The sequence below is a fragment of the Pholcus phalangioides genome, unplaced genomic scaffold (genome assembly GCF_987345545.1).
Source record: "Pholcus phalangioides strain wild (caught in Gottingen) unplaced genomic scaffold, Ppha-v1.0 ptg000017l_1, whole genome shotgun sequence".
Lineage (NCBI taxonomy): Eukaryota > Metazoa > Arthropoda > Arachnida > Araneae > Pholcidae > Pholcus > Pholcus phalangioides.
The window spans coordinates 61,487,868-61,506,501 of NW_028301610.1; the positions used below are offsets into that span (position 1 = coordinate 61,487,868).

Genomic DNA, 18,634 nt, shown 5'->3' on the forward strand with positions numbered 1-18,634 from the left:
ACAAACGCATATTTTTCACATGAGTAGGCGCATATTTAATTTTGATTAAAACTTTCAGAGATTACAATTCTACCTACTTTATTTCACATCATCCGTAATGAATAAAGGAGGCCACATACACACATATATCATATGACACATTGAATAACACAGTTCGTGCCTGTCAATTTCCTCATTGAAACATAGTTTAGTCTCTAACTATTGCAATTAATTTTCTTTTAAAGACTAAAAAAGAACTCTTCTAAAGATAGAAAAAGATTAAATTTCTTCTTTCACTAATTCTGAATTTATTTATTTCATTAATGCTGAAAAAATGTCTTTCATTAATTCTGGAATTATTTCTTTCATTACTTTTGGAATAATTGCTTTCATCAATTCTGGATTTGTTTCTTTCGCTAATGCTGAAATTCTTTCTTTCATTCATGCTGAATTCTTTTATTGATTCTAAAATTATTTCATTAATTCTGGAATTATTGCTTTATTAATTTTAGAATTATCTCTTTTATCAATGCTGAAATTGGCTTTCATTAATTCTGGAATTATCCCTCATTAATTTTTATATTATCTCTCATTAATTTTGGAATTATCTCTCATTAATTTTGGAATTATCTCTCATTAATTTTGGAATTATCTTTCATTAATTCTGTAATTTTTTTTCATTAATTCTGTAATTTTTTCTTTCATTAATTCTGTAGTTTTTTCTTTCATTAATTCTGGAATTCTCTCATTAATTTTGGAATCGATACTGAAATTATTTCTTTCATTTATTGTTTTAAACTCCTTTAAACAACTATGGATGCCATTAGAAAATAACGGAGATGCGCCGACATTCAACGCATCACGTGATCTTCCAAGGAATGATGTAGACCACTGACGTCATACCAGCGCCGGTACTAGAGGGCGCGGGGGGGGGGGGGGGAACTGCCCCGGCTGGCAATTTTTAGGTGAACACCATTATAAAATTATCGAATTCCTAATTGGTGGGGGCGGCAAGACAATACAAAAATCCTAGGTTATGGCCCTGCTTCATACTCCCTCCAATAATATAAGCTCAATGGATTTCAGCGCCGATTCACCCATTGAAATACAGCTTGCATTTGGCAGCATTTTTGTCTGGCACACACAGCAACCAATCTTGATAGAAGAAATTTTTCAGCCACAAGTAATTAAAAGTACACACACTCGCCACTCATTTTTTGTTTTCTTTCTTTAAAGAACCTTGTACAAGCACTTCACATCACTCCTAAATAAATATTTTGTTGACAGCATGGGCAGAGATACGGGGGGGGGGGGGGCAGGATGAAAGGTGAAGTTGACTGATCTAATGTATATATGCATATATGAATTGACATCATCATCATTGTGCCCCCAGAAATAATGACTGTGCCCCCCCCCCAGACTTCCAAGTCAATCTCCGCCTATGGTTGACAGTAATCAGAGAGAGGCAGCTTCGCTCACTTACGGACCGAAAGGCTGAGATTATTTCGGCAAAAATTATGAAACTTTTTTTTCTAAGATATTGATTCCTCAAGTCCTCCAGAAAAAATACCTAGTAAAAAAGTTTAATGACTTCCAACGACTCCAAATACGTCTACATACGATCACAGAATACATGCTACCATAAAGCCGGGTTTTCCTAGAAGTGGGTTGTTGCAATACCTTCTAGAGCAGAAGGACTTCTACTCTAGAAGGAGGTATTGGTTGTTGGAGGCCAGAGCGTGCCAACTGAGCTGAAGAAAAAAAAACAACGATCGGAAGTTCATTTTGAACTCTAGCTTTTATTCCATAAAAGTTGCAAGAAAAAAAACAAGATCATTTACGATCATAAAAAAAATAAATAAAACGGCCGACAAATAACAACCGGCAATCTCAGGGGGAAAAAAACAATCCCGACATACATGTGGAAAAAAACCAGCCTATAATATAAAGCCGAGCTCCCGTGAGGGTGAGAGCACACCTTTTACATATGTGAGAGAACACATTTACATATTGCGTCGGGCCGAGCGGTTCCACGTGCATAAAGAATAAAAAGAGAAAAAACATTTCAACATAGGTTTTTGCCGCTGCATGAACCGAACTGGATTATTTCGCGCTGACAGAAACGTGTTACATAATCACACCACGCATTTGTGTATTCCTGCCTTGGCGCATCAGCTCACGGCCCTAACATCAGCTACTCTGTCATCTGCATGCTCCGGTTTGAAGGGAAGCATCGAGCTCGATGAAAGGAAGTGAAAGAAAGCAAAAATGAAGAGAAGATCGGTAAAACGAGTGGCGCACAATGCATGCGCGACAATGCAATGCATACGTGATGATTTCACACTCTTAACCATTTTCGGGGTGATTTCTACAGATAGCACATTCCCAAATAATTTCACTGCAACATATGTATATAAATAAAAATATCAAATCAATACAAAAGAAAAATGTTAAATTTTTAACTGCTGAAGAATTATGTATATACCTCCCTGATTATGACATTGATTTATTACTCTTATACCGTTCGCATTCTTTCTCCATCTCACAATTTAATGAAGAATTAGAACAAAATTTACAGAAATTGAAGCAAAATACTTTAATAGTGGGTGATATTAATATAAATTTACATGGAGATGATAACGAAACTTCTCAATATCTTAACATAATGGCAATAAATGGACTGGTCCCCCTTCACAAAAATATAACAAGAGAAACAAATAATAATAAAACATGTTTAGACCATGTATTCTATAGATCAAAAATAAATTCAATAGAAAAATTCACAGTGTATAAAACTCAGATAACAGATCACTATCCAGTATTAGGATACATAAACTTTTTACAAAAGAAAATAGAAGAAAATGAAAAAAACAAACATATAAAAATAATAAATTATGATAAATTTGAAAAATTCATTGAAAATGTAAATTTCGTTAGTGTCATAGAAGAAAGATGCATACAAAATAAATACAAACGATTCGTGGATATCATACAATCAAACTCTAATTTATGGACGAAACAAGTCAAGATGAAACCCAAAAAAAGTAAAAAAAACTGGATCACAAAAGAAATAGTAAATAAAATAAATTATAAGGAAAAATTATACAAAAAATACAAAAAGTACCCAAATATTATGTCATACGAGCAAGACTACAAAGAATACAATAAGGAACTGAAAAAGTATATTAGAAAAATAAAACAGGAATATATCAGAGATACTTTTACGAAATGCGAGAATAACAAAAAAATGCAATGGAAATGTATAAATCAGAATATACTTAATAAAAGTGCAAAGCAAAATATACTCCCAATCTGTGATAACCATAACATTTTAGCGAAGAAATTTAACGAAGACTTTGTTACAAGAAACTTGGAAGAAATAGAAATAAACACAGTCTGTAATTGTGAAGATGACCAAACAATGACTAATTCTAACAATTCTATGTACTTCTTTGAAATTAACGATTATGATATTGATAAGGTTATGTCAGAATTGAAGACTAATAAAGCAGGTGGAATTGACCAAATTACCCCTAAGATGATGAAAATAATTGCCCATTATCACGTGGATGTAATAAAAAACCTAATTAACTCATCTATAACGGAAGGAGTCTTTTATAGCGATTTAAAGTATGGCATAGTACACCCCATTTATAAATCAGGAGAGACAAATAACTTACTGAACTATAGACCCATATCAATTCTTCCAATATTTTCAAAAGTAATAGAAAAGTGCATAAAAAAACAGCTCGTAGATTTTCTTAATTATCAGCATTATTTAGCTCCTAACCAATACGGGTTTCAGAAAAGTAAGAATACAGAAATGGCCATCTTAGAGCTGTGCAATTATTTAAATACCGGGTTCAACTGCAATAAATTTTCTATAACGATATTTCTGGATTTAAAAAGAGCCTTTGACTACGTAGATTTAGAGATACTCACAGGAAAATTGTCAACAGCTGGTATACGTGGAAACATATTGAGCTGGTTTAAATCATACTATTCTAATAGGAAACAATCAGTTAAAATAGGTGAAGAAATGAGTACATTCATAGAAGTAAAAAAAGGTGTCCCCCAGGGATCTGTGCTTGGCCCGATATTGTTTCTCATTTACATAAATGATATATTCAAACTCAACATAAATGGTAAATTAATCTCATTCGCGGACGATACAGTACTGTATGTTGAAGACACTGAAATTACAAATTTAATAAAAAAAGTTGAAGAGGACCTATTTAAAATCAGTAACTGGCTCAAGAAAAATAAACTAAAACTAAACATACAGAAAACTAAATACATATGCTTAAAAACAAGAAATATAAATAGTTTGGCAAATTTAAGTATAAAAATTCATGATCATTGTCCGTGTCAACATATATTACAATGTAACTGTCAAGAAATTGAAAGAGTACATGAATACAACTACCTAGGAATAATAATACAAGATGATTTAAAATGGAAATCACAGTGTGAAAAAATAATAAAAAAATTAAGAATATATGCAGCAATTCTTTATAGACTAAGCGACACAATAGACAATAACTTTCTAAAAGATTTATTTTATGCTTGGATATATTCAACAGTAACATATGGAATCACTGCTTGGGGAGGTGCATATCAAACAGATATACAAAAACTAGATAATATATATAACAAGATAAGATCCCAAATAACAAGCACCACAATAAACACCAACAAAACAGAATGCCATAAGCTAACTATAAGACAAAACTATGTTTATAGACTAATAAAATTTTCATTCTTAAACAATAATTGGTTAGAAATGAAACAAAATAGAACGTCATCTAGATTAAATAACATATATAAAGTGCCAAAAACAAATAAAACGTTATTTCAAAAGAGTTATAGATACACCGCTCCAAAAATAATGAATCTATACCATACAATCAATCATACAAATAATTACATAAGATCTAATAACAATATATTCACGTTTTCTATGAATACCAGTCTAGAATCTATATTACAACAATAATACAACCACATGATACAATCCATCTGTATGTAAAATTTCTTTGTAACATAAATACAAAAAAAAAACAAAAAAAAAACTGTATATTGAACAATTATAAACCGACCTAAACCATAATAGGCTGTTGCTAAGAAAAATAATCTACGGAGAAACCCTTGTAGACCGGAAGGACAGGCATGTCCCTTGAGGTCAAAAGTGTATGTTGAATGTGTTTCTGTATATGCTTGTATATATGTTTGTATGTTATTAAAAAAAAAAAAAAATATGTTGTAGAGAGCTACAAGTGATGACTCATTAAGATTTTCCACAAACATATCCTTGTTGATGGAAAATCCAGATTCAGAAGATGCATTGCCATGTGACAATGTAAGAACTACTTTTATGACTTGCCAGATGTCTTTGAATCTCTCATCATCTTTGTCTAAAAGAGTGGAAAAAATACATCTAATTTTGTCTCTTTAGCTGAAAATTTAGCGAAAATGTCTTTCCATTCCATTTTCACTTTGTTGACAACCTCTACAAACTGATGTTTTGCACAATCTGCTGATACTGCTGTCAGTATATTATTTTCAAGAAGAAGTTGCAAGTTGCAAACAAGATCATCCATACTTTTTTCACATAATACAGAATTGGAATGCAGTAATTTAGAATCTAAACAAGACATCGATTGTACAACACAAAAATTGATCGGACTCTTTTGAATAATCTTGCTTGTCATGCTAACTAGAAAATTTTTACAATCAGTGAAAAATTCATTTTCTTCATGATCAGATGCAACACTTTTTTTTCAAAAACTTCTAGCTGAGCAATGTCTATATCAATTTCAACATCTTTCTTTTGCACTTTAATTGAAGACACATCTATTTTTGTTAGCTTCATTGGAGTTGGGGCTTCTCTGGGTATCTCATTCTTGATGAATCATGCCATTAATCCTCTTAACAATTCAGTCAAAGCGCAATATAGAAAAGGAAGCATGGGTGAAGGGCTCTGGAAATATTTTAGAAATGGATACAAAATGTTACCAACAGATATATAAAATGATATTTTGGCCAACAGGAGTTTATCTTGGCATGCCTCTTCAATTCTGTCAACACTGAAAGTTCTCTGTGATTCTTTTCTTTTTTCTTCAAAGTACTTCTTTACATTAGAAAACACTTTTAATGCCCTTTCAGCAACAGCAACATTCTCACCCCAACATATTTGGCAGAATTTATGAGGAAATACATTGCTATTTGCTACTGCAATAAAATCTGCATGCCATGCAGGACTGCCTTTAAACAATCTGTATATAGACTGGAAAAATGTGCCCAATTTTCAGGTTGATGCTATGCACCCAGTTTAGAAAGCTCTGTGAACAATATGCAAACTGCATGTGTTGAGTAATGAGCAACATTTGTTTTCATTTAAATTCACCATACAGAAGCTTCCAAAATTTCAGATTTACATATGGCCCATCCATTGAGATTTGCAAAAGTTTGTCCAACCTGAAATCCACTGTTGCTTCATGAAACTTTTGACACAAGTCAAGGGCAGTAGAATGCCCAAGAAAAACCGATTTAAGGTATCTAACTTTGACTTCAGAAGAATTATCTGGCCAATATCTAATAATAATGTCCATTTGCCCCTTTTGTACCACCTTATTAGAGGCTTCATCGATGCACAACACAAAAAAAGATTTTGAAATGTCTTTCAGCAGAGAGGAATAAAAGTATGGTGCCAAACCAAATGTGATCACGTAAGCAATTTTTGAGCTACGTATGCTAATATTTTTTGCACAATATCACTGTCTGGAAACATTACTTTGAAAATTTCTCTCCCCCCCCCAACATCCTTGAATCCATTATAGGACGAGTGTGACATCACTAATTTCAATGCCCACACGATTTCAGCCTTCACTGCCATTTCCTTTGTGACATAATTAGTTAAAGATGCATTTGGTTTCACATCACAATTCTTTGTAGTTGACTCACATTCCGCACTCATGTTAGCGCTAGAACCAAAAAGCTTGGTAATCCAGGGTTGTTTACAACACTCAACTGACTTCACATGCTTGTCACTCTTGGCATGGCTCTGAAGAACTTGCCTTCCCATCTTGCTCAAACAACGTTTTACTGCAAAGCCGACACCGTGCTTTGTACGGGTCATTTTTCACTGCTTCAATCCAATCAGCCCACTAAGGATTCAAATTTTTATTGGTCCATTCTATATTACAAACAGTTTTTTTTATTACTCATTGTTTTCAAATGAAAAATAACGCGGAACTCAAAATATACACACGCGTCAACCGACATTGCTAACTGAAGTCAACTTACGAAATTATCGCAACTGAGCTTTGTACTCACAGCTTTCTACGATGCGTAGTTACGATCTTCCCAGAAACAGTAGAAGTAGTTACAATGACGTCGCAACAATGCACTTTTTCACACAAACTTACAAAATTTTTGTCCCACCTCGACAGTATCTATAGTTTTTGTGATACGTTGTGATATTTTACGATTATCAATATTTATGATGTTATCAGAGAATTCCCTTTTTTCTGGGGAATTTTTTTTTCTTTCATCTCTATCTCTTTCTTTTTCCTTGATCAGACAGCAATCGTGACGATTTTCCAGGTTGTTGTCTGAAATTTCCAGGTTTTAGAACAAAAATGGGATATTTTTAGATTTCCCTAACTTTTTTTAGCAAAAATTTTTTCCCCCACTTTTCTGGGTTTTCCCTGACCTGTACAAAATATACGTAAAATAAAGCTGTAATTAATCACGTAATTACAGATATATTTTATTATTCGTAAATTTATTATAGAATGCACATTAACTGGATAAGACTTAATTAATGATTGCAATGATCCAGCCGATTGTTCAATGTCCAAATGGCACACATCCAAGTGTCTCGTGTCCAGAGAGCTATGTTCAAATGTTCCGAATTATAGCCCCCTTTCAGGCCTGCTAGAAGGAATTACTAAGTCCCTTGGGATCACAAAGTGTTTGTATATATTAAAAAGTCACCAACAAATAAGGCAAATGCACGAAAAATACACAAACTCCTAATGCATTTTGACACAATGGCAGGGCCGCAACTAGATGCTTGTTCAGCTGGGGCAAGTGCATATTTTGGCGCCCCCTCATAATGTTGAAGGAGAGGTTAAAGATTGAAATTTCCACCCCTTCTAGTCTGACCCCCGGGGCACCAGACATGCCTGCAACCCCCTAGTTGTGACCTTGCACAATGGGTGTCGTTTCAGAAGAAAAAATATTTAACTACTTATCACGCTGACCGAGGATCTCACTTGATACCAAATCTGAACTCTTGGGCTCAGTGGAAAAAAGTACATCTGTTCACTTCATGCATCATGGTCAGAATGAAGCTGGGAGCTTGCATGTAACACTAATGCAGAGCCCCAATTGGTCTATTCTAATTTTCGTAGAATTCCCGCTCGTATTGAATCTAAGCCATGGTGTTGAGATTAGTGGTGTTGATTTATTATCATTTACTAATATATTTTTGAAGTCTTGAATATATGTGCCTTCATATAAATCAATTTTCCCCTCAGAAGTATTACTATTTGTGGAAATTTCCACTTTATTGACACAGACCCAGTTCCTTGCCTTCTAAAACCCTAAACAAAATTAAACTAATGCTCCTCAAAAATTTCATGTAATAAATTCTGTGGAAGTTACATCATCAATGCAATACGTTGCATTAAAATAATATAGATACCTTGCAGCTTTCTTATCTTCACCAGGTTCACCATTCAGGCATAAGTTTATATCCAAGTTTTGAGATGGAATTCTACTAAGTATGGAGTTCAATGATTCAGGATGCCTCAAGTCATAAATGGTATGCTCAACTGGCAAGATGTCACCTAGAAAATATAAAAATATACATATAAAATTAAATTAAAATATTTTCGTTTAAGCTATGGATATTTTCAATGGCTGATCTGAAATTTCTAACAAGATGTTTTTGATATTTGTGAGAGTTTTCAATTCTGAGTTTTTCTAACAAAGTGAAAAACTCAAGATTAGGAACAACTGACAATTTAACTAGAATTAAATTTTCTAAGCTGTCCCCAGCTTTAACTACCCATTGAAAGGATATGAAACTTTAGGAAAATCTTAATGAAGGAATGTAAAGAAAATTGAGCAAAAAAAAAAAACAGTTCAGACATCCAACCACCAGATGTTTCCTATGCAGATTATAGTGCATATGCTAATACAGTCGATGCTCATTATAACGACCCCATGTTATACGGATTATTCCATTACAACCGGTAGGATAAGTCTCAAATTTTTTCAAAGAACAATCAGCATATATGTTTTATTCCCAATATAATGACCCTCCCAATATAATGTCTAATTTTGACTAGACAAAAACGGTCATTATATTAAATGTCGAATGTATTTTGTAAAAATGTGATCAAAAACTGCTCTAGCTTAATAAAAATGTATCTGAACATCTCCCATCAGAACTTCCATTGTTATTTCTACACTAAAGAGCATACCATTGAGTTAAAAGAAAGATGCTTTGCTGATGAAACACTTTTTTTATTGTGGTGATTCCTCACCAAAATTTATGGAGATTTTTAGAGGGGCATCAGCAATTCTCCTCCCTATTAAGACACTCTTTAAGTTTAAAAATTTTCTGATCAATAATTCAGGCTGTAGGCAGCACAAAACATTTTAACTTTAATTGCAGATATCTTGTATTTTTTTTTTATCTGGGTAGGGAAAACTTATGACATCAGTTTCTTTCATCTTTTTTAGTAGAGATATGAATATCAGGTACTATCATAAAATCTTTTCTTGTTAGCACAAGCACAATTCTTGTAACTTTTTCTTTCCTTCAACTAATAGTTTTTTGGTGCAGTCTTGTTTTTAAAATATGTCTAAGTTAGGCAGGAAGACTTCTACAAAGCTGAGATTTTTGTAAGATTTTATTCATTACTCTTTAAACCTTTGCTTTGCAACATTACTTTGCTTTCTGTTTGAAGCCCTTGCTGTATCTAATGTTTTTTTCAGTCATAGATATACTTTTAAAGCCATTACACTTTTAATGACAAATTAATTTAACTGTGAATGCATTTAGAGATATCAACTAAAAAATTCCCGAAAAAAAAATTTTCTGCATGATTTCCTGATTTGCCCATGTTCATACAAATATTAAAATTAAGTAAATTTTCTTCTTCCTTAAAATAGTTACTGAAATGAATGGAATCTTTGTTTTATAGACTAAATTTAGAATGTTGCATCTTAAAAAAAACACATGAGAGCAAAAATTATCAATTTCTTTTTCTTCTAATTTTAATTAGAACCAATTTTAAATAAAAGTTTAATAATTAAAAAAATATTTTGTTGAAATTTAAATATTGGCCACATTATACGGCTAAGGGAAAAAAACAACTTTCTCTTTATCTGAATACCCATTCACTACTGTCAAAAGAAAAGTAACTTTCTTAAAGACACACATGCAATAGTGCATTTGGCATAACTCCAAATATTTGCTTTCATTCATTTCAAATTCCACAGCTATATAGTAAATTAATATATATTATAATTAAAACTATTTTGGCACCACACTGTACTGTTTCTAACCATGCCTATAACAAGCTCTGGAAATCTGTCTTAATTACTTTCAAATTTGGAATATTTAATTACAAAGGTAAGAGAATTTAATAACATAATCTGGAATAAAATCTTGAGAATGTTAAATGCAATCAAAAACCAAAAGGCATATCAAATAAAATTAAAAATTAATGTCTAAGTAAAAGGAAAAAGGTTAAATAGAGCTGTCATGTGTGAAACAAAACACATACTGAAAAAAGTTAAATATCACTTTGTAAAAAACATCATACTGAAAATCTATAACAGTAAAGCAATAATATTCAAACTTTCATCAGAAAGACAATCTATAAACAAAAAATCTGACATTTGTATAGCTGTCTCATTGTAGAATCTACCTGGGAAAAAAGGGACAGGGAAATATATTCACATTAATCAATATGGATAAATGAAAATCAGCAAGGATCAGGTATGCAGACGTGTTTTGGAATTCAGAAATCTGGTGATTCTTCCGAGCAGGGGTACTTCCCTCTCCCATGAACCTGATCAAAAAATTGATAAATTTTTTTGCAAAAAAATTATTTTGTATTATTTTTTCAATTAAGAAAAAGTATTTCCCCTAGGCAGATCCTGAGTAGCCCCTGAGCAGAATACAATCCTGGATGCTCAGGATGTCTACACAAATACAAAAAAAAAATTTGTTGACTTTTTAGTGACTTTTCTGTAACCTTTTCTCATTTGCAGGGCTCCCACTCAAAAAATTAGAAAAAATAGGATAGGGTATCCCCCCTTAGACAACATAATCATAGCATAATAAAAAAAAAAAATTTTTTTTAATTAATTTTTTTTTTTTCATAGCACTATTACAGTATTCTGTAATACTGACTTGAGCCAAATTATTAAAAACAGTTTTTGGCCAAAATAGGGTCTTAGCAACCGCAGATAATTCTTTTCTCCTCTTTACAATGTATTCTTTTGGGACACTTCCACAGTCCAGTCTGTCAACTCTCTTCGACAATACACATAGCAAATTATGAAGATATGGAAGTTTTTTAAGAGTGATGCTCTTTTGATGCCACTTTCAAAAGCACAGTGCAAAATGTGAAAATTACAAGGTCCAATATAAATAAGTCAAGGTGGACCAGATGGTTTTAGTGCATTGTAGATCACGTATAAAAAGAATGTGTTTAAATTTTAGTGGTTAATGCTAGTGTAATCATTTTTGACAAATGAAGCACTTTCATTTCTAGAGCATTGTAAATACTGTTTATGCCTCTGCATACCCTAAAAATACAGAAGACAACTGAATATTATTGGGTATCATCAAAGTCACAAAACCAAGAATAGGTATATGTACCCAACTGCTTTGTTATGCAAACTGTTGTTTCACCAATACAGAAAATGTGCACCATAATTCTGAACGATGAATGTTTATTGTCCAAGACCGTGAAGTAGTAAATACAAAATTATTTTTTTTCAACCAGGCAGAAGTTTTTATTGACTACTCTACTTGTAGAACCCTCAAAATAAGCAAATGAAAAATTACTAAACCACCAAATGGTCCACATACCCCCCACTAAATAACCTTAAAAACAATACAAATACAATTTCTGCTTTGGCAGAATCATTAATTGCAATCTACTACATCTGTATTATTTGGCATTATGTCCATGATTCCCTCCTCAATTAAAATCATTTTTACAAACCTAGACCACACCCATCATCAATGTTTTTGTCGTATCAGAGTTTCTTCGCCACCTAGGACAAAACTTTCCAAAGCAAGCTCAGTGGGCGCACCCGCGCTCGTTGAAAACGCATCCTGCGAATGCAAAATTACTGAACACACTATTGATTGATACTAAGCCGTGTGCACAAAAGCCATGTTGCACTGCGATGCATAGCAATAGTGGGCTCAAAACAGAGCAAAAGAGCCAAACAATGTTGAACGGAACAAGATTTAAGTGATCAAGCAGTTCGTTCCATCAGTTCAACCATTGGCGTCGACTGTTGAAATTGGCAATTTGCCATCGGAATCAACACGCATCGCCAGACAGGGATGTGCATCAGAAATAAACGCTATCTAAATAGAATGTGTATGAATGAGCCCATTTTTTTACTGATTGCATTACCACGAGCAAAAAAACGCATTGGCAGTTAAAATGAAAAAATTAGATAAGAAACGTTTCTTATATACGAGAGCTGAAACCATCATGTAAGGCAGTGACGGATTAAATTCAGTCGGGGCTCTGGAAGCAAAAGAAAATATTGGGCCCCTTAAATTAGAAAAAAGTGTGAATTTTGTGTTTTTCGGGGCCTTTAGAAATCTGAGGCCCAGGTGCACGTCCCATGCACCCGCCGTTAAATCTGCCTCTGTTGTAAGGGTACAAACATAGTCCAGCTGATTTTCCAATTCGGAGGGAAGCACAGTAAAGGGCTGATATGGTTCCAGCCAGGGGACCCTAAATAAAGATACAAGCAAAGATTTTATATACTCAAAAATGAGAAGTCTCATTTTTGTTTTTTCGCACTATAAATTCACTATACGGGGGACCATGAAAAATTTGGACTGAGCCCGTCAAAAATCTCAGCTTAGAGGGTCCTACTGCAAGATGTGGGGCCACTAGACCAGTGGTTCTCAACCTTTGGAATCCCCCGGCACGGTTGATTTCTTTTTCTTGATTGGAAGGCTTGGGTATACACAAGATTAATGGAAAATGGGTAAAAATGAAACAATAAACCACTCACGGCCCGGTTTGGCAGATGCCAGGGCCCAGCGGTTGAGAAACACTACACTAAACCAATCAAGGGCCCTTTCGAAGGACGGATTTCACTTTTTTCTTTTCCTATTCACATTTTTCTAAGTCCAATATTAGACGCTTGTTATTTGCTCTATCGTCATGCTTAAGTGGCGGTCGAGATCCAACTTATTATCCATAGCAAGGACAACCGGGATGTTTTTGATCAACATTTTAGCAACACGATAGTTAATACTGGAAAACATTACAATGCTTCGATTGATGTGTAGTTATGTTTCTCTATTTGTCTGTTCTCTAATTGGCATATAACAATACCATGTCTCAGGACCTGTGAAGTGCCTATAGATGAGTCCTGCCTGTATTAGTTTCTCTAGCCTAGCATAATATATGATCCTCTAGTTGGTGGGTGCTCAAGAGTGCTTGTGGTCGCACTGGGGGTTTAAGTGACAGGCAGAGGTCAAGTCCTTTGTTTGCCTGTGTGGCTGATCATGGGGCTCCGTGGGGAAAGATGGTATCATAATCCGGCGGTGACCTTTTAGTTAGAAATTCCTTGGAATATGGACTGGGTCACCATTCGGTTAGGATGTTAGAATGATGTTGGTCGAGATCGCAAACTTGTCACCGTATTCGAATGATTCTCTTTTGTCAGCTGCCTCCCTTGCGTAATTCATGGTTCATTGGCGGTTTCCTAAAAAGTTTGGCTGATATTTTCACCATATAAAAGAACCACTTTAAAACATAGGTTTTGCATGCACAAATCAATGTTTCCAGCTTGCCACGACGCTCCTAGGAGTCCCGACGCACACTTTTGGAAACACTTTGGTACTCCTTTAAATGTTGTGTCACAACACAATTAATGGCGAATGAGTCCAATGTTTGCCTTCTCTTGAACTCTCTTGTTCTGTCGCGTATACTGTATGATTTCATCATTCGCCATAGCTAGTCGGTAAAAATCGACAAGATTAAAAAAAAAAGAATGAAAAATAAAAATTCTTCCTTCATGTGAGGGAAAAATTGGTGCTCTTTCACCTGGCCCCCACAAGGATGGAACTGCAATCAGAAGGCCCAGAACAATCACCATCATTGTTTTTTCATGCTATAAATTCAGAGCCCACGCTCAGTGAAAACTCCGGTTTGTGGATCTGCCAAAGATCCAATAGCCCTGCTCCACGATGTGAGGGGAAAATCATTTTCTTTTCTACTGAATACCAATATTGTTCCCAAGAGGACTCCCTACTGCTGTGGTCTATTAGTTACCCCCTCCCTACTCCTTCTCTAGGAATTATCCCGTCATCCTGAGAACCCTGCTTTAGGAGTGAATATTACAGATGTTTAAAAGTCCGGACAAGCAAAGAAAGAAAAGTTCTTTTCTGTTCATCCAGTATAAATAGCTTTTTTGCCCCACCCATATAATGTCTGCCCCAATGTAGGATGGCTACCTACTGGCATTGTTCTTTTCTGTTGCTACTCCCCCATCCATCCCTCTGGGACAAAAAAAAGTAGGAATAAAACCCGAGAGAAGAAAAAAATACTGAATGCCACACACACACAGCTTCTCCAGAGCCTAGATTTTAGGGAAAAAATTAAAAAAAAAATCTCTGGAGAATTAAAACAATCTGTGACCTGCACTCAAATTTTGTGACTATTTTGAGACTTCCATGACTTTTTTTTCATTCCGTGACTTTTCTGGGACTTTTTCGTGATGGTAGACACACTGATGCTTTGCTATCAATGATCAGTGATGGATAATCTCGGGTATACAAACTCTTAGAAGCAGTTGTATATTTTCTTTTTTGGAATCATTCGATCAGAGAAAACAATTTAAAAAACTTCGTAATATAAGGCTGCTGATGAAAAACGCTCCAGTGGTATCACATATCATGTAGTGTACAAATACAAATACCACGCCACAACAGGCAAATTGCCCAACGAGGTGGCTGACTTAAGAACATCATGGATCCCCGAGCCATTTTTTGGAGGCCCTACCTACTACTGCTACACCACACATGCACCCCCCCACCCCCGCGGACCCAAGTAACCCCCCAACGAACCCCCAACGAATCGGTACATGCGGGAATGTGCGTGTACGTGTAGTGCAACCTGACGTAAAGTTTGTTTCTGTGTAATGCTTGTTATATGTAGTGCTGTCATCTGCCCCCAGTTTTTCTAACTATGAGTGAAGTGTTATGGTTGAATGATTTATCGTTGTAGGACTGTTGCTCTCTGTGGCGAGACTTTTTAACGGGGAGATCGGCTCGCATTTGCGCCTTGAAGTTGGGAACCACAGAAAACCAACTTCAGCCGACCACCACTGTGGGGTTCGAACCCGGATCCTTGCATCACGAGTCCGGCACTATAACCACTCGACCACCACAGCGGCCATTTGTAAAACATTGTCACCATATTTCTGTACAATCTGTACAATTGATTGTACATTCGTACAATCAATCTCTCTCTGTTATTGTGTGTTCCATGTGTGATTGTTAATAGAATACAATAATTATACAAAGATTTTGGCAACCAAGCCCATCCCATGATAAAGGATTGCTGATCAATGCTATGTAAACAAAGTCATGCCATTGACAGTTTGCTTAAATGCAGTCACCAAGACTTTTTTGATGGCTGCTTGACAAAAGCGTGCCATCAACTGAGTAGGTAGGTTCCACGAACCACAGCTGTCCTATATAGGTGTTTTTCCCAATGGGGACCGGTCTTTGATGTCAAAACATCGCGAAAGCTCAGGGAAAATAAAAAAAAATTCCTTCCAAATCCAATTTTCTGACAAAATCTAGAGAAATTTTTAACAAATCTGAAGAGTCTCCTGCCTAAATCCAGAGAGTTGGCAGGTCTGGGTATGTTACTTTGTTGTGTGTCAACCGTTTTGCCGGCCGACAAAAAAAAAGTATTGGAATCACAGAATACTACTTCAAGAGGATGGCAAAAAAAAGGGGGATTAACTGTGAAAATGTCTTTTGGAGATGGTATTGATACAGATGAAAGATTGGAAAAGATGCATAAAATCTGAAATTAAAAACACTGGAACAGGCACAGTAGCCAAAAATAAGTGAAATTTATTAAATAAAGAGGTTCAAGATATACAAATACAATACAAATACAATGCCACAACAGGCAAATTGCCCAACGAGGTGGCTGACTTAAGAACATCATGGATCCCCGAGCTATTTCTTGGAGGCCCTACCTACATAACATTACTGCTACACCACACATGCACCCCCCCCCCCCGCGGAACCCTCAACGAATCGGTACATGCGGGAATGTGCGTGTACGTGTAGTGAAACCTGACGTGAACTTTTTTTTTGTTTCTCTGTAATGCTTGTTATGTGTAGTGCTGCCATCTGCCACCAGTTTTTCTAACTATAAGTGAAGTGTTATGATTGACGTGAATGAATGAGTGAATGAAAGCGATTGAATTACACTACAGATTGATGGAAGATGTTGGAAAAAAATTTGAAAACATGCAAAGATCAATAAAACAAATTAATATTGATATTAAAGAAAAAATATATAAAATGAAATGTTGAAATTGGAAGTGGTGCTTTAAGAAAGAGAATGAATGATATGGAAATAAAAAATCATAGAAATAATGTAAAGATAAATGGAACCCAGAAACAATTCACGAGACTATTAATGAAATACTGAATAAAATGAAAACAATCTTGGGAAAATTGAAAAAAAAAACTACAAATATAGAAAATCACATAGAAAATGGCCACAAGAGAATAATAAACTAAAACCAATTATTGTGAGATTTGGTAATGAAAAATCAAAAATTATCAGGATAGAAAAAGCTGAAAGACAAAATATTCCTACAGCAAAAAAAAAATCTGTGAGAGAATCTTATGCAATAGAAGTGAAACTTCTAGGTTTGAAATGACTCGATTCACTTCAATTAAATTTAATTTTAATTATTTAAACTTTAACTGAATTTAGAAATTTTAAATTTAATTTTAAACAAGATTGATCTTGTTGACCCCTTATTTTTCTTAAACTCCCCCAAACTCAACTCACTTCATCTAATTGACCCCTTAAACCCCAAGACTCCATCCTTCCCATAGAGTTCTAACAAGTTTGGCATCATATGGAATCATAATTTAATCCACTGTAAATCCCATGTGTAGTAGATTTGTTCACTAAAACTTTCCTGCGATAAGCATATTTGACTCTAAATAGGGGAATAGGACTTTTTATCAGGGCCTAAGTTTAGTACAGAAGCAAAGTGCTCTGGATATACAGCATTATTACAGTGCAGCCAATTAGGAGCTATCACTGTGATGTCAAAAAACTTGCATTCACTGTGAAATATACTAATATATTAATAGCGCCAATAGATCACAAGAGAGAGTAGCTTGCTTGCTCCACGAATGTGGTTTATTTGTTTATATATAACTCCCACAACAACCTTGAGTCTGGCGCCTTAGACCGCTCAGCCATCCTGACATAACTCCCACAACAGGCATATGCCCAATTACAGTGGAGTGAAGAAAAGAGTAAAAAACAAACATAAACAGCACGTTGCAATACAGAATGGCAAAGAATAATACAAATAATAACGGCACAATAATAATAACGCAAATAAATATAATACAAATAATACCATATGCGTACAAAAAACTGATATTCATTGCCCCATGTATTGATCCATACCCGCTACCACTTCTTCCCCCTCTGCCACGCAACTTTATTTTCTTACACAGATAGGTCCCAAGAGAGTTGCTTGCTCTGCGCATGCAGGGCCATCTTAAGAGTATCATGGGCCCCCGGGCCAATTGATTTTTCTGAAGCCCTAGCAAACAACTTCTCGAAAATTTCAACCAGATCTCATTTTTGTGAGGCCCCTCTTCGCTTGAGGTGCACGGGTGGGCCCATGCCTTAAGACGGCACTGTGCGCATGCACTTCAGGATATGAGACTTTTTGGATCACATGATATTCCCTTTTCTTTGAGTGACATACAAACTGTATTTGCAACGCATGAAAGTTGCTTTCCCGGTTCAATTAATTATTTTGTATTCCAAAATTGCACCACAGACAAGAATGAATTAACACTTTTAACACGCACATAAATAATATTTCATTCAAACTTGGTTATCAATATTCGATTTTTCGTTAAAGTTCTTTTAGCAACAGAGTTTCTAGAAAAAGTTTTGGTCTCACCAATTACATTGCATCGGACCACCATCACAAGAGTTATACGATTCAATTGAGAAATTCGTCCCAACCATCACTCGATGATATCAGCGCGCCATCAGGGAGCGGGCGGCCAACGGCATCTCCGACGAACTTCCGTGCCAGTAGAATCGATGTATTCTAATTCAATCAGTAATGTAGC

The 18,634-nt window shown here is 35.0% G+C and overlaps 1 protein-coding gene and 1 pseudogene across 1 annotated transcript in view; both read right to left on the minus strand.

Moving 5' to 3' along the window:
• The window catches only part of LOC149074463 (galactose mutarotase-like), an 87,994-nt gene that overhangs the window by 15,154 nt on the left and 54,206 nt on the right, over positions 1-18,634 (minus strand). Inside the window, exon 5 of the mRNA XM_089246942.1 lies at positions 8,690-8,834. Coding sequence (XP_089103068.1) covers positions 8,690-8,834 — 145 coding nt within the window. The remainder of the gene's footprint in view (positions 1-8,689; positions 8,835-18,634) is intronic.
• On the minus strand, positions 3,116-7,188 carry LOC149074464 (uncharacterized; annotated as a pseudogene).